Source organism: Lissotriton vulgaris, chromosome 9, assembly GCF_964263255.1.
Source record: "Lissotriton vulgaris chromosome 9, aLisVul1.2, whole genome shotgun sequence".
NCBI lineage: Eukaryota > Metazoa > Chordata > Amphibia > Caudata > Salamandridae > Lissotriton > Lissotriton vulgaris.
This window is the reverse complement of record NC_141697.1, coordinates 1,190,256,580-1,190,279,777: the sequence shown is the minus strand read 5'-3', so window position 1 is coordinate 1,190,279,777 and position 23,198 is coordinate 1,190,256,580. Positions and strand designations below refer to the sequence as shown.

General features: G+C 47.6%; 1 protein-coding gene across 1 annotated transcript in view; it reads left to right on the top strand.

Moving 5' to 3' along the window:
* Positions 1-23,198, top strand: part of FAM194C (family with sequence similarity 149 member C) — a 127,955-nt gene that overhangs the window by 83,595 nt on the left and 21,162 nt on the right. The window contains exon 11 of the mRNA XM_086939571.1: positions 17,195-17,489. Coding sequence (XP_086795697.1) covers positions 17,195-17,489 — 295 coding nt within the window. The remainder of the gene's footprint in view (positions 1-17,194; positions 17,490-23,198) is intronic.

Below are 23,198 nucleotides of genomic sequence, written 5' to 3'. Positions count from 1 at the left end.
CTGTGCACAACAGATGGTTGGTCTACACCCAACACTCAGTGGGTATCAACCCTGGCTGCATACAGCTGAAGGCTGTGGGCAGCCGGGTTGGCTACAATGCCTGGCCATGAAGCCCTGCACCCACCCTCCACATTCGGCCACCCACCTCTGTGCATGGCCTTTGGCTGGGTGCAGAGGGATTGGTTGCAGGTCCAATCACCCTGCCAGGCCAAGCACCCAACTCATCATGGATGGCCATCACCTGCAGCACATGGCGTTCAGCATTGCACTACGGATTGGTCACAGCGCCTAGCCTCCAGACATCCAATATCCTTAACTCGCTGTGGACAGCTAACACCTGCATTACGGGGGCTTCAACATAGTGGATAATTGGCTGCACATTCTGGCCTCTGTTAAGGTCTTACACCCAACACTCCATAAGCACCAGCCATGCTGCACCTGGCCATGTACAGCAGGGTTGCCAGCAGTGCCTGTTCTTGAGGTCTTCATGCAGCAGGGTGCCAGTCTTTCTGTAGGAGGCCAGTAATTTGGCTGTGCACAGTGGGCTTCTCTGCAGGCCCTGCTCCCAGAGCTCAGTTGCACATGGCCTTTGTTTGACTCATAGTGGGTGGCCAATACCCACAGGCCGGACACTTTGGCCATGCGCAGGGTGGATTTGCTGCAGGACTTGGCCTCCAGCCAAGCCTGTATCCAACCCACTACAGGCTGCCAACCCCTCTTGCTTGTATTATTTGGCCATGTGCAGCAATTTTGGCTGAAGGGCCTTGCCTCTAGCCAGCCACTACACTTACCCTCCACAGACTGCCAACCCTGCTGCGTTCAGCCTTTGGCCGTCTAGAGCAGGGCCAACTCTCCACCAACAGTTTCTAAAGCGCAATTTCATTAATGTTTATTGATTTCTGTGCAACCTCTGGAAGTGTATCTTTGGAGCAAAGCTTGGCCATTTTAATTAATCTTACCTTTGTTGTTAGCCCTAAGAATGTTTTTAAATAGCAGCTTTGGCAGTAGCAATGTTTTGTTTTGCCAATAATGTGTAGGTTGTTGAAGATGGTGAGGTCAGCTCAATGTCTGGATTTTTGTTATAACTTTTTAAATTGTCTGATATTTCATTTGATTTCAATCTGTTCTCGTGTATACCAAGTTGCAAAGTTCTTAACCACTTCGCTGCGGCGCGAATTCCGCCGCTGTGCTGGGACATTCAAATCCCGGGCGAGGCACAGACGGCCCCCGGCTGTCATGTGCACACGCCCACCGTGACTCATGATGGCCAGGGGCCATCATGAGCACGGAAGAGGTTAATGCTTGAACTCTTTTGGTTACAAAAAGACAGAGACATCTTCCAATGTCCGGTGTGTGTTTGAACTGATTACAGTGTCTAAGTAGACTTTATATGAGATTAAGGGCCTACTTTATATCTTGGCGGTATATATACTCTGTCACAATGGCAACAGAGTGTAAATACCACCAAGATGACGGTCCAGCCATCCGATTTATATGTGGGCGGACCATAAATGTAAAACCAACAGTTGATGGACAGAATGCAGAACAATGTCATACATTCACCCCAGTACAGAGATCTGGGCCTAAATCCATCGTTTTTTTGCACTCCACACCACCCCAGTTCAGACATGGCCATATGCAAATTAGCCTTGACCCTGTCACAGCGGAGACTACTTGCTGTGATTAAACCCCTCCGACTGCCTTTGAGATTAAGGGTCTTCAGAGCCAGACCTAATGTAGATGGGTGGAATAAGAGGTCAGCTTTCATTGCCCATCACCACCAGGAAAACCCTGGCAGTAAGGGGCAATTAAACTGGTAAATGCTCCCCGCACCATGGAAGAGGACTCCCATGGCGAAGGGAGCATTTAATTTTTATTTTCAAAAAGAAAAACCCCGCTTCGGGATTTTATTCTTGAAAGTAAAAAAGAAAACTGTTTGGTGCACCAAACTGTAAACAGCATTGACAGGAACAGATGGTGGCTCCTGACAATACTCTATAACAGGGGTACTCATAGTACGGCCCGCGGGCCGGCAGCGCCCGGCAAGCCTTCCTTGGCGGCCCGCGGACCTTTCCGACATACTACCTGTGTTTAAAAAAAAATAATTAAAGAGTGTCCACAAACAGTGAGGTTGCAGCAGCGCTCTATGGGTGCCGGGCGATTCCAGCAAAGGCCAGAGTGATGCGGGGGCGCTAAGAAGAGGCGAAATACGATCAAGCCTCATTTGCAAGTAAACGGCCTTTTAAAGACCTGTGAAGTACTCGGTGCGGCCGGCCGGCAAGCTGCCTCAGCCCCGGCTGACACACACACGCCAGGTGAGGTGACAGAGGGAGGGAGACAAAGTGAAAGGGAAGGGTGGGTAGGATGGGAGAGAGTCAGAGGGAGGGGTGGGGGGAGACAGTTATTAGTGAATGTGGGTCTGCAAAACTGCCCAGCAGCACTGGGCGTGTTTGTGCGAAGTTTATTTAAAGCACATTATTGCTCAATGTGATTAGGGGTCAAAAAGTAGTTTGTTGTGTCAGTGCTTAAGAGATTTCTTTTATTCTCTGCGATATGACTGCTGAGGAGCAGCCCTGTCTGGCACTGAGTGAGGAAATACTCTTGGTGCATGTGTTAAATGCCTGACAGGTGACCAGGCGTGCTGAATGAATGAAAGAACACGAGGGGCATATTACCAACAACTAGCGATAATTTTTGTCTCTAACTTGTTTAGAGACAAAAATTATCGCCACACATAGGCGATTTTTATCGCAGATAAACCTTGCTATTATCAATGTTTATCTCCTAAGCGATAAAAAACGGCCGCAATGCATGAATATCACTGAAAAGTCCGCGATATTCATGCATTACCGAGCTAATGCTCTTAGCCATGTTATCCACCTCCCATTGGATAACATGGCTAAGAACTGCTCAGGGCAGGTGTTAGCTTTTGGAGATATTTGCGCGTAGCGCGAATATCTCCAAAAGTTGGTAATAGGAGATAGCGATGTTAGCGACTGTTTTCAGTCTCTAACGTCTTGGCCCGCCCACTTTGCATCTCATTAGTGATAAATATCACTGACATGCAAAGCGGGGCCCAAGATGGTCGCTATCTCCTACTAGCTGTCGCTAACTGGTGTTAGCGACAGCTTGGTAATAGGGAGATAATTTTATCTCCGCTTTCTTGGCTTTTAAAGCCAAAAAAGCGGAGATAAACCCCCTTGATAATATGCCCCTAGGTCTTTCTAGATTTCAGTTGCTTCTAACCTCTGCTGTGCCAATGATTCCAGCAAGGAATTCATTTGAAAATGAGCATTTAGAGCCAACGCGATACATGCCACCAACATTACTATTAAGTGTCTTACTTTTCTCACTGTTAGAGGCTGTGAAATGTAGTAAAGCAGAAACAACCCGTTTTTTTGTAAAGCCCCTTTATTGAAAAGTCACCTCAAAACACTGCAAATTGATATTAGAAATAGCTGGTCTGCTGCACTCCAAAGGAAGAGCACGGGTAGAGGAACCGGGCAGAGCTCAGCTGGTTCATACAAGGATTTCTTCTTAATTGTACCCAAAATGCACATGGAAAGAACGCAGCCCCAGGGGCTCAGTCTTACCTGCCCTGCCCACTGGGCATTCCCACCACACGTGTATTCAAAGCGGACAGGCTGTACCGGGCAGACGATAAACACTGAAGGAGGCAAGTCACAATAAGGGGAGGCCCTCAAACCTCAACACTATCAGAGAGAAAGTAAGGCGATACCCCAAATCTTCCAGAGCCTGGAGAACTTTAAGCAGATCTCACAGAGCTCAGCGCCCAGAAGTCTGAAAAGCGTCACCTGCAGTTGCTCGGTTTAAGAGTAAACCTTTTACATAATTAAATTGAGAGTTGCATCCAGAAAATTCTGTATTTGCTAGGAATCCAGATTTGACTTTTTGACCATGGTATTAAAATGAAGATTGAGTAGCAAAGTTTTTGAGCCAGTAAATGGCATTTTTGAGCTGTGCTCTCCTACACCAGCCAGCTAATTATGGACTTATGATATACGTGAGTAAATGTGCCGCAACCACTGCCAAGCAATTTGTAAACATCCATGTAGTTGACATTTTTCCGCAACGAAAGACTAAATTGGGAATGTGTTCGCTTGCCACAAAAGAAGATAAAACTGAGAAATAAATCCACTGCAATGTGAAAATATGCATCATTTAAATCAGTAGTGGTCGTGAAGTCCCTCTCCTATCTTCTTCAATACAGGATCACTTCCTGAAGGGCTATCATTTAGAAGTGTACCGTCTTTATATAAAGGTTTACTAGTCAGAAGTCTATAAATGGAGACAGAGAGGGAGGGAGACAGAGCAGGAGGGAGACGGAGGGAGACAGACGGAGGGAGGGGGAGACAGAGGGAGGGAGGGGGGAGACAGAGGGAGGGAAACAGAGGGATGGAGACAGAGGGGGAGGGAGACAGAGGGGGAGGGAGACAGAGGGAGACGGAGACAGAGGGAGACGGAGACAGAGGGGGAGGGAGACAGAGGGGGAGGGAGACAGAGAGGGAGACAAAGAGGGAGACAGGGGGAGACAGAGACAGAGAGAGGGAAACAGAGAGATGGAGACAGAGGGAAGGAGACAGAGGGAAGGAGACAGAGGTAAGGAGACAGAGGGAAGGAGACAGAGGTAAGAAGACAGAGAGGGAAGGAGACAGAGAGAGGGAATGGGACAGAGAGGGAATGGGACAGAGAGAGGGAATGAGACAGAGAGAGGGAGACAGGGAGTGGGAGACAGGGAGAGGGAGACAGGGAGAGGGAGAGAGGGAGGGAAACAGGGAGGTTGAAAGAGGGTGACAGACAGAGGGAGGGAGACAGAGAGGGAGGGAGGCCAAGAGAGGGAGGGAGAGAGAAAGTCAGAGTGAGGGTGACAGAGGGTGTAAGGGAGAGAAAGAGAGAGGGAGTGAGACAGGGAGAGAGAGCATTCAGAGTGAGGGTGACAGCGGGAGAGAGAGAGGTGTATGTATGTGTGTGTGTGTGTGTGTGTGTATGTGTGTGCGCGCCGGGTCAGGTGGCTCAGTGGACGAAGGCGTCCGCTGCAGAGACCTGTGTTCAACCTCATGGCCACAGTTTTTATTTTGCTCTACACCCGCCCCACTCCCCCACTGACTCCGCCCCCACCAGTGTGGCCCTCGGCCACAAACCACACTGTAAATTTGGCCCCCGAGAGAAATTTTGTGAGTACCCATGCTCTATAAGATACCTCCAGCTTGGCAGTCGTTTCTAAATTTGGCAAGTAGTTACTTCTCAGGGCGGTGGAGTAATTTACTCCGTCTCCCTTACAAAGACATGAGCCACCCATCAACATCTAAATTAGGCCCTAAACGTGGCATTGTTTACTATGTACACCAGTCTCCTTTCTTTTTCACTGGCATAGAGATTTATTTATTTCAAAACATCCTAAGATAGAAAACATTATTTGAGAATGAAGGTGCCTAATTGTTTTTTTGTGTTAAAAGGTGCGCATTCTACAGGTCAAGGTATGAAACCAAAGCCACAAAGCGCCCAATATATGAGACAAATGGAAACTCTTCACATAACTAAGGCGAAGGCCACGGGTCAAACCACCAAAGCTGATTTCACCAAGATGGAAGGGGGTATTCCTAAAGCCCCTCGAAGATCCGCCAGTTTGGGCCTTCCGAGAAGACCACGACAACATCAACTGGATACAAACTGGCGAAAGAGTTCTTCAAGGTTCTGGTCATATGCAGTTTCCTTTTTTGCCTATCATAATTTAATATGTTGATTTTAGTTCTTTTGAATCAGTTGATCTACTCCAGATCATGGAGGCCTATGTTGGTGCACGTGGGCCACATCCATGCTAGATTTTTAGGATGTCCACATGAGATATATCAACACTGAGTTCATCTCAGGGTGGAAAAGTTACACTGTTAATGATTAATGGACTAGCGTTGGCCACCTATGCATGGATGACCAACATTTCAGCACCAGTTTCAGAGCAATGCTAGATTTCAAAATAGCCACATAAGATAACACTTTGTACAACTCATCTCAATAGTGATAATTTACATATGGATTGGGTTGAAAATCTGGTGTTTCTCTGAAATCGTAGACCAATGTTGCAAACACTTTCTCTATATGGAACCATCATCTAAAATCATGTACTGTTCTATAAAATATGATTAGATGGCAACACTTAGGAACATAGAAACATTTTAGACTCCCCAGCAAATTGAAAAGATTTCATGAATATTGTCCTGGGAAAAATCTAAACAGACCGATTAACAAAGGTCCATTTCACATTTAACGCAGTTGTGTAGTTTGAGAATATTTGGCTAATGTTATGCATTTGCACATCATGCATGCAAAAGTAATTACCCATGACTTAAGGTTCACACATAACTATATGTACACACATACAAGTGTGACTTCATCTATTTCCCTAACGCTCCCTTTGCATACCATACATAATGTTAGCAAAACATTTTTTAAATGCCCATACAATGTACTGTACATTATTTCCTTTAATATGAATATAGGTTTCCCTTCCAACACAACTCTTTAAACACAGTAGGCAGGTAGCAACCGTTTCTCCATCATTGAAGTCACGTCCATTTACTTTTGAGTCAGGTGCTGAAGAAGACCCTTATTATTAGACGGCTAGTAAAGTTGCGTCAGATGCAAACAGGAGATGGGAATTACAAATAATGCACAAATGTAAAAAAAATTCAATGTACAAGTTCTTGTTGCTAAAGTGTTTGGGGTGGCTTGTGGGGTGTTTTGGAGGTTCCTGTATAGACATATTAACCTCCTATACCTTTACTCTAAATAATCAGCTGTTCTCAGTTGCCAGGGGACTTCCAAGAGTCTTGGCAGTTACCTAAAAGCACAGGTTTATGTGGTCACATGGAGAGCCAGACCTGGGGGGTTGAAACTCCACCCGGGATGAAACCCTTATGATGAATGCTGCTGTGAAAGAAATGTATTAGTCTTTTGCTAGATTCATTCACCCTGACTTGGGATGAAGGTAGTAAACACCTGTAGGGCACTGAAGCGGGACATCTCACAATTTCCACACCACCCCTTTAATCCTTTTGCACCTCCATTGTTGATGATCCCATCTGCCAGATAATCTCTCTTGAAGATTTACTCAATTATACTATCTTCTGTCACATAAACCTAGTAGAGAGTCTATGGCGACACTGTGATTTCTATACCTTCACTGTGTATGGTAGGGATGCCCGCCACCCCCTCCCAACACCAATTCCAAAATGGGAGGAGACAGACACAGGTTAGAGCTTTTGGAAGGCGGGGGGGGGGGAGGGAGTTACCCCCCCCGTCCGTATTTATTAAAATATGAAACAAAATTTAAAACATTAAATTAAAACGTTTCATGAATTATGTACAATTTTACTTTCATTACATTTGGATGAAGACATGTTCTTTGGCTAACCTTAACAGATCTCTAATACAAGGGTTTCCTAGCCGAGTCTAGCATCCTGCAAATGCATACATTCTAAATTAAAATTGTACATCCTAGGATTAAGGGCCAACGGCAAGGTCTTAACCGGTGTCAGATCCCTACTACCAAACTCCCGCCCTCACGGTGTGAGTGGCGCATGCGCAGAGGACTTTACCCTAGTTGCCAACTGTAACTTCCCTTGTCGTGGGGGCCCCCTTTCACTCGACGCCATCTTAAAGGTCGTCCGAGTTCCTGTGTGAGGTATCTGTAAGAAGGACAGCGTGGACTCCCCCCCTTCCCCACACTCTCTTCCGCCGGAGCGGATATCCGGCCCCCGGGAAATTCGTAGGAGGGGCATCTAGCCATCTCCACCCTGGGAGGGGCCTATGGCCGTCTCCCCCTAGGCGACCCATCTGTAGTGGGTGCCGCCTCCCCATGGGAGGGGCCAATGGCCACCTCCCCCCGGGCGCTCCCATCCATTCTGGGTGGCGCCCCCCCTAGGGACCTTGAAATTACTGCTCACCGATCATGGCCTTACCGCCCGACCAAAAAATAAATACGACAGTTGTTTTACCTATTAAGGAAAGAAAATTACGCCTAATCTGAAACAGCTTGATGATTCATCAACTTTTTATTACTAAAAAAGGGGAAAAAAGTCCTAAAGCACAAGACAATTTTATTATCTATACACTCCTTTACTTCTCTACAAAGGAAAAAAGGCCTATACACAATCCAAGGCATGCATCAAGTGCTGAAAACTTTGACTGCATCTCTTTAATACATTCGGATAACATCAACAATTACTTTATTCAAAAAGACATTGCAAGAGGGGCTGGTGGATGGGTCAAAATTGCCGCTTGTTCCGTCGAGGGCTCACGAGCAACGAGTGGTGCAGCCTTCAGAGCACTGGAACAAGAGGACGCTTCTTTGGATTCCCGCTCCATTTATCCATCTGCGGGAGGGCGGGGACCCTCCTTAGGTACGACCCTGGGCGCGGTCTTCCGGGCGGGTGTCTAGGACAACCCCTTCTGGGCGGGAAGGGCGTGCTCCGGCTACGCCGCTTTGGGCATACCAGCCGAACCACGCCTCCCGCCCAAAATGGATTCCCAGGGGGATCGGGGCACCCATCCATACGTTCGGGGGGACCGAGTGGTCTTCCCTTTCCATACGGCCGGGATGCCCGCCACCCCCTCCCAACACCAATTCCCCAATGGGAGGAGACAGACACAGGTTAGAGCTTTTGGAAGGCGGGGGGGGAGTTACCCCCCCGGCCGTATTTATTAAAATATGAAACAAAATTTAAAACATTAAATTAAAACGTTTCATGAATTATGTACAATTTTACTTTCATTACATTTGGATGAAGACATGTTCTTTGGCTAACCTTAACAGATCTCTAATACAAAGGTTTCCTAGCCGAGTCTAGCATCCTGCAAATGCATACATTCTAAATTTAAATTGTGCATCCTAGCATTAAGGGCCAACGGCAAGGTCTTAACCGGTGTCAGATCCCTACTACCAAACTCCCGCCCTCACGGTGTGAGTGGCGCATGCGCAGAGGACTTTACCCTCGTTGCCAACTGTAACTTCCCTTGTCGTGGGCGCCCCCTTTCACTCGACGCCATCTTAAAGGTCGTCCGAGTTCCCGTGTGAGGTATCTGTAAGAAGGACAGCGTGGACTCCCCCCCCTTTTCCACACTCTCTTCCGCCGGAGCGGATATCCGGCCCCCGGGAAATTCGTAGGAGGGGCATCTAGCCGTCTCCACCCTGGGAGGGGCCTATGGCCGTCTCCCCCTAGGCGACTCATCTGTAGTGGGTGCCGCTTCTCCGTGGGAGGGGCCAATGGCCACCTCCCCCCGGGCGCTCCCATCCATTCTGGGTGGCGACCCCCCTAGGGACCTTGAAATTACTGCTCACCGATCATGACCTTACCGCCACAGGCCGGATAGTTGACCAACTATCCGGCCCCCCCATACCTCCTAAAGGTCATGCCTCCTCAATCCCCTTAGCCATGCTATGAAGTCTCCTATGAGTAAATCATTCCCCGCCCTGGACAGGTGAACCCCATCATTCAAATAAAAGTGATCACCCCGAATACACCCATGGGGGAATGCTATGCAAATGCGCGGAGCGAAACAATTTCCCAATTTTATTGTTGACCCTCTTTACCGAGTGGTTCAACGCTGACACAGAGAAACCCCCCGCCAAACCCTCCTGGGGATCATGTGGGACCAGGCGATTGTGCACCCCGGGAGCCTCTTAGCCAACCAGCTGACTGCCGACACAATGTGTTCCACTAACACTCGTCTTCCCAGTCTCACCAAGTAATTTCCCCCCAAGTGTACTATGATTATAGATGGCGGTGACCTTTGCCGCCCTAAGAGACCCTCCACAAACGATTGAAATTGGTCAAAACAGAGGCCTCCCTTCCCATGGAAGGTCACTCTGAACCCGTATTCCCCAGATGCGTGAGTCGCGTCACCTGCCATGAATACGTCCCCGGTGCGCCTCACGTATGAGTGGCCCATGACCCATACCACTTGCTCTCCAGTCGGTGATCCTCGACCGCTGGTCCCCTGGTGATGGGTTGATCCCAAATTCCGCCCCGCGTCACAGGCTTGCGAAACTGTAATTCAAACAAAAGACAACAAGCGTGAGTGCATTTCATCAGTCTTATTACAACATGTGCAATCGCACATACCTCTTGAAGCAGTTCGAGGACCAACGGCCTAGCTGTTTCACTTCTTCTGCACCCAGACCCCGAGCTGTAGCCTCAGTAGCGGCCCCTATTCTGAATGAGTGGGTCCCAAAATCGCACGGGTCCATGCCCGCCGCAGCGATTGTAAGTGCTAGCACCCTCTGAAACTGAAATCTTGTCAGAGGGGTGCCATCCTTGTGCCTAAGCAGGCTCACTCCCCATGTTGCCGGCCTCTGTGCCAAGTATTCCTCTAAACACTTTATCGGACAAATGGGGCTCCCTCGAGCGCGCTGCACAACAACACTATCTCCCATAGCTTCCTGGTCTGTCTTGGACCTGACTATAGAGATCAGCATCGAATCACCCCGTATTTGTACGTGATCCCTGCATAAGCCTCCCTCCATATCTTTCTTGTTCCTCGCTACGAGTTCGCTTACCCGCATGGCCCCATGAAATGCCAAGGCGAAAGCTGCCCGGAACAGAACTGCTTCGGAAGGGGAGGAGCATGTCTCATCCAGCTTTGCTAAAAGCCGAGACAATCTCTCTAAACCAATCGGGCGCCTCGAATCTTGTCTGCGGCCCTCCAAGCGTTGCCAGCCACGGAGCGCCTTCCTCACTAAAAAGGAACCCGTCGGGTCCCTTATGCCGTGAAGCTGTGCCATAAATGATATGGCCGCCCTATGTCTGTTGGCAGTTGCGGCTGATCGCCCTTCTCTATTCAGCGCTACTAAGAACCCCAGGAAGGATTCCTCCTGCCCCCAGCTCTGTCTCCCTGCCGGGCCTAAAAAGGTGCAGTAATAACGAAACGCTCCCTCATAAGCCTTCCTCGTCCTGGGCGCTAAGCTGACAGCCACGAGGTCTTGTAATCCGTTGCACCGATCAGCCATAGTGCATCGGGGAACGGTGCCGCCAATAGATCCGCTGTGGGTAGATAGCCCCTGAAAGCCTGCATGTGTGAACGAGAGAGTGTATCAGCTGCATTATTCAGCTCGGCACATGTTTTGCCCTGAACTGTCATTCAATCTCATGCAACGTAAAACAATTTCTTTCAACAGTCTCAAGATCCACTTACAGCGTGCTGCCTGCTGATTAATGCACACGACCACTGTCATATTGTCCGACCAGAACACTACTGAGCGGTCCCTAAAATCGTCTGGCCATGCCAACAGGCCAGGGCCACCCAGATGGGAAACAGCTCCAAGAACCCAATGTTACCTGTTAGGCCACTAGAGTGCCACCATGTCGGCCATACTTGTGCCGACCATCGGTTACCAAAGATGGCACCAAATCCTACGCTCCCAGCTGAGTCAGTCCACAAACCCAGCTCGTCAGACGATGCTGGGGGCTTGTTCCACGCCACTCGACCGTTGAAGTCCGCCACAAATGCCAACCAGATGCGCATATCCTGGCGAACCTCTGCCGACAGTCTCGTGCGATGGTGTCCCTCCTTGAGGCCGACCATAGCTTGTGCAATGGAGTGTGAGAAGGGGCGAGCCATCGGTATCACTCTCAAGGCAAAGTTAAGCTGACCCACTGTTTGTTGTAACTGGTGCAGGGTCACTTTTTCCTTGCCCAGGCATTGTATCAAGGAAGCCCTGAACTTGGCCACTTTCTCCATTGGCAGACGGAAACATCCCTCCACTGAATCGAGCTCAATCCCCAGAAACTCCAGTGAAGTAGATGGCCCCACTGTCTTACCTGGTGCCAACGGGACTCCAAATTCCTGCATGAGAATGCAGAAGTCTTGCAGCGCCTGTGCACATTCCGCAGTGCCGGCCGGTCCTAAGAACAGGAAGTCGTCTAAATAGTGCATCACTTGTCTATGCCCTGTGGCCTCGGTGAATGCCCATTCTTAAAAACAGCTGAACATCTCAAAATAAGCACAAGAAATTGAGCAGCTCATGGGCATGCATCTATCCATATAATTCTTCCCCTGGAACGTAAATCCTAGCAAGCGCTGGTCCAGCGGGTGCACCGGGAGCAACCTCAATGCTGATTCGATGTCTGATTTCGCCAACAGAGCACCGGGGCCTAGGTCATTCAGTAGGGCCACGGCATCGTCAAACGATGCGTACCGAACTGAACAGACATCCGGGTCAATGGCTTCATTCACCGAGGCGCCCCTAGGGGCCGACAGATTGTGAATGAGTCTATTCTCCCCTGGGTCTTTCTTCGGAACCACACCTAGAGGTGAACATACGAAATCCGCCACTGGCGGGCATTGAAACGGTCCTGCTACCCGCCCCAAGCTGACCTCTTTGGTAATTTTCTTGGCCACCACTGCCGGGTTGTGCTGAACGGATTGCTGATTTTTACAAAAGGGGCTCCCCCGAAAATTCCCCGACGGGATGTTGAAGCCATATAGGAAACCATTCCTCAAAATCCAGGCGGATACATGATCAGGGTATCTGTTCAGCCAGGGGGTCAAAGCCATGATATCGATGGGTGAAGACGATTGCCTCCCAAGCATCACTTCAATCCTGTTTGGATCCCCCCTTTCCTCCCGAACCACCATTCTTGGACCTACAGCTGCTTTCCGGGTGTGAGGAGTTCCCACAGCCCGCACAAGCATGCCGGAACCTACATGTTCCCTGGGGCCTGTTACAATTACCTCTGTTGAAGCCCCAACAAACCCCGCGCTTGCCCCCATTTCCGCCGGTCTTGGGCTGTGCTTCCCCGCCGGCGCTTGCTCGAAAGGGATGCGTCGGCCTTTGTTGAACTGTCCCAGACCCGCTCCCGCCCGGCGAGGACGTACCTGCCGATCCAGGCAAGAGCTGTTTGTGCCACGATACTGTGTCGAGGCAATCCCATGTTAAAGTTACATCAAACTCTTTTGCCTTTCGAAAGTGCACATCATAACCTTTCCACTCATTCCCCCCGTACATGGTATAAAAATCCATGATCCTGTTCTGGTAACAGGATAGATCGGTCAACACTTCAGGTTTACGTTCCCCCATTACTGCCGTAAATATAGAGAAGGCCTTCACCCAGTTCGCTACGGTCTCGTCGACCCTAAATTCAGCCATCTTGGCCCGCCACACGCTGGGGTGCCATAAATCTTTCTGGGTCTTTGCGTATTCCATCTCACGATGGTCGGTTAATAATGAAAACATATTAACATATTTGTCCCCCCCATATCATTTCCTTCGTGGCCGCTGGGATGTGCTGGGCCACCCTTTCACGCCTCGAAGGCACTGAACTCTCCCCCACCATTGGCAATGGGTTCTTACCGGGTTCAACCGCCGTGTCTGCTGTCTTTTCTCGGCCAACTGCTGTCGTTCCCGGTGCGACCTGTGGGGGAATAAAAGGAACATTCGCCGTCCCGGCTTCTCTTGCCTGCCGTAACTGCTCGATTATTAATCTGGCTTCCTCGGCCGAATCCCCCGCAGCCACAGCCCCCCCTGATTTCTTCTTAAGCCAGGGCAATACTGCCGCTAACTGAAGGGCCAGTTCTGGGGGCATCTGATCATTATCAACCGGAGTTATTACAACAGGGATCGGCAAACCCACGTCTGGGCTTGGTACCAGGGTGTCCACCGGTATTACGGGGGCTGTTGGGGGTACCTCCGGGACCGGGCCCTCCCCAGAAATCGCCCTCTTCTTAACACGCCTCCCCCTACCCTCAGGGACGACTCCCGGCAAGGCCGGACCTATCACCTTCGTAGGACGGCCCGCAAGGTTGCTTTGGGCTGCTATCTGCTTTTTTACCTCTGCCAAGCCGCGACCAATCGAATCTACTTTACCCAGTTTTCTGTCCATGACCGCCATTCGTTTCGACAAAGTGCGCAGTATCTTCTCCAAATCGGAGCTCTTTCCCGCTTTTTTGCCTGCCATGGCTTTGTTTACTCCGTTCGAGTTGCTCGACAAGGTCCTAGATCCTTCACACGACTGAAGCTGAAAAATAAAGAACAAAGATTACCAGTTCTCAAAATTGCCGCTTGTTCCGTCGAGGGCTCACGAGCAACGAGTGGTGCAGCCTTCAGAGCACTGGAACAAGAGGACGCTTCTTTGGATTCCCGCTCCATTTATCCGCCTGTGGGAGGGCGGGGACCCTCCTTAGGTACGCCCCCTGGGCACGGTCTTCCGGGCGGGTGTCTAGGACAACCCCTTCTGGGCGCGAAGGGCGTGCTCCGGCTACGCCGCTTTGGGCATACCAGCCGAACCACGCCTCCCGCCCAAAATGGTTTCCCGGGGGGATCGGGGCACCCATCTATACGTTCGGGGGGACCGAGTGGTCTTCCCTTTCCATTTGTGTCCTCAAATCTGCTGGACAAAAACGTTATCTTCCACAGTCTATAATCCACATGCAAGTAAACTAGCCATGTCAGATGTCTACCTATTTTAAATGCTTCTGGATGGGTTTTGGCACAATAAGAAATACAGTTAATGCGTTTCAATCCACCACATTTTTCCTTTGCCTATATTAATGCAGACCTTCCTTCTGCACTTCCAGCTGCCTCTTGCTCCAGTTGCAAGAGCAATTTACCTACCTGGTGGATCCATTATCCAGCATTCATCATCTGTGCCAAGGATACTAATCCCCCAGAGAACAGTTTTGAAAGCCTCACATTCAACCAAAGGGTATGAGGCTGTGCCTACATTTAGGGTAAAGTAATACTCTTATTGCCTCACTAAGCAGATCGTAGACAATGACACCCTCTAAACAATAGACAAAGGGAAAGCAACTTAGTCGCAATTTCCATGTGGGGACCGTGGTGGGCAGCCTACTCCAGTTAAAACTGAGTTCTGTTGGATTGTGGTCTGAAATTGCCTTTCCTATTATGTGGCTTGGGTAACATAACCCTGTATGTCTGTGGTACAAAGAAGACTATCGCGCCTGATATTAAAATCATGATGGGTGGAATAAAACAAATAATGTCTTGTGTTTGGATGTACTGTTCACCAGGAATCACCTATAGAACAATGTTGCAAACAACGTCAAAATCAGATAAGGTTCCACTGATATAATGGCATCACAGAATACAATGACATAGGAGAACGCCACACATCAGTGTCATCCTTCAGGGGGATAAGGTCTCTGTCTGGTGCTAGATGCTTCAGCTCTGGTTTTCGGATTTCAGCTGCATCTGCAGAAGTGTGATTCCTCCCCAATGCGCAAATGCCCTCTTCTACAATCTGCGTAGGTTGAAAACTGAAACCTACAAATCCCTGGAACTAGATTTCTCTTCCATGGATCTCTCCAATAGCTGACGTGTTTCGGCTGTCTTCCAAACATGTGGACACCTTTGTAGAGTATTCCAAAATTGAAATCCTTGAAGGTCAGGATACAGGCAGGAAACTCAAAGACAAGACATTTGGCTGGTAGTAAATTTGATGCATTTTCATAAAGATGTATTCAGATACATTTGCACAAAATGTGGTATAAGTTCTAGCACATTAAATAAAATTAGTTTACCAGAGAGGTTGACCCTTCTCAGTGCTGACTTCCTTACTTTGGAATAAACATCCTGGTGATGAAAGGGTACGACTATATCATATCATACTCAGATGGGAACTCAAAACCATCATCTTCTTCTATTCTATTCCTGATAGATAGATGTGTGTTAACGCACAACACATCAACACTGCAGGATCTCATTAGGTTTGTTGAAGTAAACTATAAAAATTACAATGGTGGTTAACTTAAAAAATATACTATAGTGTAACATAACAGGAAATTCAAAAGCAATAATAACTTTAATTGGGAGAGAATAAAAAAAATGTAAGTTGACTAACTGAATAGCTGTCCATCTTGCTGGGTGCCTATAGGGACTTAATGAACACTGGAAGGTGAATGAGTGTTGTCTGGCATGCCTGGTGGCCTCAACGAGATTGAGTCTAATATCAATCCTCTTTTATTGTCTTATCTAAAAAACTGAAGTAATACAGCATACTAATGTGATCCATAGATATTGCGATGATATGTTCAAAGTGTGCGGTGATAAAAATGAGATATTCCATATTAAGTTGCTTTCCCTTTGTCTATTGTTTAATGATTGCCTGCCATTTATGCACATGTCTCATTGATCACCTGACTTCAGAGCCATGCTCCTCCATGACTGCCAGTTTCTGGAGTATCTAGATCTTGGAACATGTATGAACCTTGAATCAACCAGTATCAGCAATGTCTAGCTACTGTAGCATCTCGTCTCGGTAACTAGTCATTCCTGGGTCATCTGGTCTCAATAATTGCAAATGTTAGCTTGATCTTGGTGTGTCTGGCCTCAGTCACTGCCTGATTCTTCATTGCCTCCACTCTGTGATTACATGATTTTCAATTTCTGGCCAATTTGATAGCTTTATCTGGTCTCAGTTACTGTCTAATCTTAAAATGTCTGAGCTCAGTTAATACGTGGTCTTGGATGAACTGGCCTCTGTGGTAACCCGATGTTGGAAAGGCTCATCACAGTGTATGCCAGATCTTGGAGTGTCTGCTCCTGGTGAATACCTGTTGTTGAGTGTCTGGTCTTGATGTTCATCATAGGAAACCTAACTTTGTCTGAGGCACATCTGATGTGATGTGAGAGTCCTAGGTGAGGCCATTGAAATGTGTCTCCATTGCTTGATTTCCCCTTATTGGGGCTTCAGATAAGGACTGGGCTTTGCTTTTCAGAGCCACAAGGGTATTTCCTGATGGCATTTATGCAAGAAATTTTTCATAATTCCATTGTCTTATGGAACTTACACCTTCTTTTCAAAACATGTGAGGAGAACTAATGAGTTATATGCATATAATCAAAGCCACTATTTCTATAATAAAATCGCATCTATCCAAAGGTGGTATGCTAAAGTTCCCAATGTACTGCTCTCAGTGTCACTGGTGTGCCTTCCCTTGCTCACCTGCAAAGCCTCTATATCATGGGTGTGGCTATCTCTCTGTTTATGATGTCACAATTCCTTCCACCATATTCATGTGACATAATGTACCAGGTTACCAGGATAAAGGAATCGTGTATAAAACTCAGAGCAGCTGCTGCCTGTCCTGACCTCTCTTGTGCCCCCTATGTAGGCTAAGTAACTCCACCCTTCTCTTATTTAACATGGTTCTCTTACAGAGTCGCTCCTCGACCCATCATGTTGGCCCCGTTCTACCTGAGATGCCCGGAGACGTTGCGCCAGTGGATGAACGGGAACCGTGAAGGCCTCGACTGTCACTGCAATAAGGGAATCCCCACCATCACTGACTTTGAGCTCGACACCTTCCTGGAAGCGTGGAGTCATGGGCCTGCCCAGGTTCTGGTGGTCATCATCCTCTCCTCGCAGAATCCGGCACTGTCCGCAAAGCTGGAAGAGATCGCACATGACATGTACATCACGACACAGCGGGGCCGGTTGGCTCCATGTATCAAGGTGCACAACCTCTCAGTCATTTACATTTCACATGATTAATTCTCATTCATTTATGATATTGACTCATTGGGTTTAATTTAGAATTGGGTACAATGGAAAATCCTTTAATTTCTGAGTGAATTGCTCAATCCAAAGGTGAATCCACCTGTGGTACTGCTCCCACCGCATAAAAAGTGGAGGATTTTTTCATCACCACCCAACTGTATATAATGTTCTATTTTGCCGTGTGCCTTTGAGGCTTTATTGTGAAATTTTACACTTTTCTATTTTCTCTTTTTCTGTTCCTTTTTCCTAATAGTGTTTTCCTAATTTGTTTTTAGATTGTTTTGATATTGGTTTTTGTCAGTGCATCGTTTAGTCAAACAATGTGTACAGTAACTATCAATTTGATATTCTGTGTCACAGCATCAAGCATGGCTGAGAACAGGTCCTAGAGCTGTGCAGAAGCTATATGGCATGGACCTAGAAATAGAAAATATACCAGGATTGTTTTCAGAGTGAGAATATTAGTGGGCGGTGGATCCTATATTTGGACATAGAGGGGCCCAATTCACAAAGGTAAACTTGACTGAAAAGTAAGCTTACCACCACATTTACCTATTTTATGCCTGCCAGGAATTCTCAAAGGGATTAAATCCATTTGCATAGCCAGAGATCTCTGCCATGACTGCGGAGATTTCTACACCCTAATCCCACTCAAGTGGAAGTGGGCATTCAAAGGTGTGGTTTGTCTTGGAAGTTTCGCGACATCCACTACAAAATACCTTCATGATCTTTCCTAGACTTTGAACGAGCCCCTTTTCCTTCTGCAAATGGTTGTAAATTTAATATGGCACAGGACTGGAGTAGCTACCATTTCAGAGTGAAAAGAGGGACAAAATCACCTCCAGTTTCTGGGAGTGTAGGGAAAAGGCCTTCTAAGGAAAACCTATTTTCATCGTTTGAAAAAAGTGTTCTTCTTGCACAGGGGATCCTATTCTACCTTTGTCAAGTTCTCCACTGTAGAGAAGTTCTCACATCAGGAAAGGGTCCCATGACCTTTCTAAGTTTATGCCTGGAAACGTGAGCTCAGCACTGCTTTCCAAGCATAATCCTGAGAATGTTTGTGAATTCCAAAAAGTAGGAAAAGTATTTTTTCAGGCAGAAGCATAATTCTCTGCAAGTACCATCGGTAATTTTCATCTGAATTAGTAGCGTGGCATTCTCTGAGGAAGGAAATGTTCAGCGCTTTTCTAAATTGCAGGAGAGTTGTGGCAGTTCTGAATGTAAATCTTGAAAATATTTTGCTACTGTGCCCCATGGGATTTCTTTGATACGAGTTGAGAATGTTTGTTCTGCACTAATGCTAGGGGGACAGGGTGGCAAGAGAGTCCTCCAGTACATGGGCCAATACATTGGGTATTTTCTTGCAAGGGGAGCCCATGTATTGATGAACGTCACAGCCCCTGGTGTAGATTGGTTGCTGATATTTGGTTTGAGAAGAGAGACCCAGGAATAGGAGGCCTTCATAATGAAACAGTGTCACAAAAGTCTGGGATTAGTGTAAGGTGCACTTGTGTAATGTGCACTTGTGGGACAGGGACAAATACACTTTTTAATGGAGTTATCTTGGACATAGCCCTGCTTAGGGGATTTCCCTAAAACATTTTGCTTTTTATCCTTCTGATTTTTGCTGACTCTCTTTCCATGGCCTTAGGACTCTGGGCACTTTTCCACTGTATTGCAATGGGAAAGAGCACACCCCTTCCTACACATGCCAGGAAGGGGCGCCTACTCAATGGTTGAGGTGTTGTACTGCTGAATGTCCTTTTAAAAGGTACACCACATACCCAGGGCGGGTACTGCACTGGCTACTAGTGGGACGCAGCACTGATTCTGCCACCCGCCATAGTAGCCTGTCGAACATGTATTATGCTTAAATTGGCCTTTCTCATTCATTCGCCACCCCTGAGCGAGCCTTTCACTACTACCAGAGCACCCCTAGGATAAGTCCTGAGGGATAAAGTATGTGGTAGGTGGGCGACCGGGTAGGTACGCATATGTGTTCTCTACCCGTGTAGTGAAGTCCCCCATGGAGGTTTCCCCTACTGAGGGGTGTCGGCTCTTCCCATAGGACACCTCCTGAGTTTTTCTGATTCTCTAGTAGTGGACTTAGGGCTCTGGCACTTCCCTACTGTAAATGCAGTGTTAAAGCGCATGCACACTTCCTGTCCATGTTAGGAAGTGGTGCTTACCCGATGGTTGTACACATGGCACATCTTTCACTGCCACTAGAGCCCCCTAGGGTAAGTCCTGAGGGATGACACAATGTGTAGGTGAAAGGCAGGGTAAGTACATAGGTGTGTACCCTGCCCAGGTAGTGAAGAATACCCATGTGTGTTTTCACTGCCGATGAGGCTTGCTCTCCCAATAGGTTAACATGGGAGAATGGTGGAAGTGACTTCAGGCTGCAGTAATGGATTGCAGTGGAGCATCTTCATAATGTTTCCTATCATTGAATTTGCGATGACAAACCCTCCCCTATGGTAAAGGAGATTTGTCATTACTAGCTCAGAAATGTCACTTCTACAAAGTAGTTATCCTGAAATGGGAGGGCTGTGGAGACTGGAATCAATACTTAAAGAGTATACATGGGGGTGATGGCTCACAGACCGTTGATCGACCGGCGCTTTACATAAGGAACCCAAATATTGTTCCTTCAAATGTCTTTAACCCCTTAGCTGCGGCGGCTATTCCACCGCAGTGCTAAGGGGGAAGGGGGCCGCGTGGCGCTCCCGTGCTCGTGACGGAACCGCTCCGTCACGAGCCTCGGGTGGGCTGTGCTTGTGAGGGAATGGTTCCGTCACGGCCCCGCCTGCCCAATAGAACGCTCAGCGCAGGTGGAGAACTCGCGCCGCGCAGGCGCGGCGAGCGGGCCGTGACGGAACGGTTCCGTCACCAGCACAGCCCACCCAACGTTCGTGATGGAACGGTTCCGTCACGAGCACACAAGGGGTTAATTGGACCTCTTATTTTCTGTCTTTCACCCATAGTATTTTGTAATGTTTGCATTTTTTTCTTTGCTTCTTTTTTTTCAAGGTTTTTTTGTAAGAACATGCTATACATTTACATACATAGTGGCAAAAGTCAAAACTTGTAAAAAATAAAACTTGCATGACAACACTTCATAAATACATATAATGAATTAATCAGGGGAACAGTTTCTGTGCAACAAAGCAATCACTACATATTAATTACAGCTAAAGACTTGGCTTACAGACGTGCAACAGACAGTATGCCGTTGCCTGTCTAGTGTCCTGTGGTGTATTGTCTTTGGGACTTTTACCACTTCAGTCCGCTTGTATGTAGTGCTGAATGTGACTACTAGGCCCTGTTGGGTTTGCAGTCAGAGAAGAGTTAATACCAGGATAGGATCCTAGATTCCATCTCTCTTTTTGCACTACTTGTGTGCACGAAATAGCCGAGAATGTGGTTGCTCTTGCCCCGGTGTGTATGTACGCTGATGCGTTTCGACCTTCGAGGGTGGGCCTGCGGTTTATTTCGGGGAAGGTCTTCTTCAGGGCTGTTGACTTTGTGGGCACTCTGTAGATGTTAAGAAGAAACAATTACTATTTTGTGTATGTCCTCGTCGGGTCTGATTTTTGTACAGATTGTATTGGGGGAAATACCCTTATGCTAGCTGCTTGGTAAACATCTTGTTTGGTGTGTTCAGGTCCTTTCCTTATTCCATGTTCCTGTTTGATCAGGGCATCCTGCGTGATAAACGGACCTGAAACGGGAGTGAAATGTATTCTAAGGAATGAGAGAACATGTAGTCTTCTGGTTCCAGAAGAGGATAGGGGAAGAGAAGGGCCGACCACGAGGTTTGTTGGGCTTGGACCATCCGTCAGCTGTGGTCCAGAGACATGCTGGAACGCAACAAGTGTTTTGTCATTTCTTGTGGCTGAGTACCTAAGGGATGGCGCCTTGGTGAAACCCAATGCACGCTTTTTACGTTTGTATAGCGTCAGGACATAGTGTTTGCCCTGTGTTTGACCTGTGCAGTGTATAGTTTGGGGAGTACCTTGATATTTCAGGTGTGACACAGTCTTGTTTATGCTTTGACACTTAACTTACTGGTGGTTATGGGCGGTGAGTTTGTAGGCGGGAGCATGCATGTGCTGGCAGCAGAAACCCGTCTTGATGTTGAAGCTTTAGGGTATTCAGCGCCTGCCAGTTGCTTAGCTGGTGTGTGCCATTGAGCTATCTATGTTACCAGACCTTGGCTGGTAACATTGTGTGGGAACCCTATTGTCAGCCCACCGCAACGGCGGGTTGCGTAGTGAATGGACCATGCTTCTCTATTGGCCCCTGTTTCTGAGAGTGAAAGAGGCATGCCCTGCTAACCCTAAATGATCTTGGCCTCCTTGGCAGTTATCATGTTACCACGTGTACGTGCCATTGGTAGGCGACTGCCTGCGTGTGTCGGCTCTTTGCCTTTGTGTGAACCTCCAGCCGTCTCTCTGTGAATTGGTTTCCCCGTGGATAGCTCTATGGCGCCAGGACCTTTTTGGGTTAGACCTGCTGGCATCTCCCTCGTATTATGAATGAATTCCTTATGACAAGCGGAAGTCTAAGGGCGGGGCAATCTTTGAATAGTGGTTGCCTGGCTTTCCGCCTGAATGCATACTCTACCTGACTTCCTGGACCGAGATTCCTGTCTCCGATTTTTGATAGTTTGTATCTTTATTGAGACATGAAAACCTGTCATACCGGGTACGGTGACCATGAAAATAGAGCATTTTCAAGTGGCACGAGGGGTGGCTCCAATGACTGTTTTTGTGGCTCGGGCAGGACTCCTATGTATGATTTAAACACTAACATATGGTCATAAATTGGCTCTTAGAGTTGGGTGCATTAGACAGTGAGATCCAAAGATGAGAAGTGTGAAAGGCAAAGCCACTACCCCTCCACAACCCGATAAATTCTTGAACAAATTTTACTTCTTGGATCATTATTCTTGTTGGAGCGTAGGCCTTCAAACTGCATTGAAGATACCCAGGCAAGTTCCCCTAGAATGACTTATGGATGGGAATCAATGCCGTAATCTTCGCCGTGGCAGCAGAAGAAACGCATTAGCTGTGATGAAATTGTAGAGATACGTTGGAGGAAGAGACAAATTGTGAATTGCTTCAGCCATGGACCTCGCATAACACACAATTTGATTAAAGGCTGGTATTAAATTCTGGCGCAGTCGTGAAGGCGATGCTTCAGAAGGGCTGCGAAGCCTGCACTGTCAAGGCTGATAGATTAGCAATGTCCATTTGTGTGTTTGGAACTGCTTTGATCTGCAAACATTTACAGTGAAATGCGATTACTTCTCATAAAGCGATGAGCAAAGTAGCCTGGGAAGTTTCATTGATGCCCTGATGGATGCTTTTAGATGAAGCCTTTAACTCAATACAAAACTGTATGTTTATCTACTTATGTAGAATATATGAAACAAGCCAAAAAGTGCTGGAAGGAATGTTTCAATTAATTTCATCCATTGGCGATCGCTCTGGGCTGCATTCCAGTCCATTGTTTTTCGCCCACGATGTCTCTCTATACAGATACACACCATATGCAAATCAGTCTTGGTCCTGGTCCAATAGGAATTGGGAGCAAGTGGAGGGCTTTTAAGTCTTGACACAGTCGTATTGCTCTAGGATCCGGCCCACTCTCGCATAG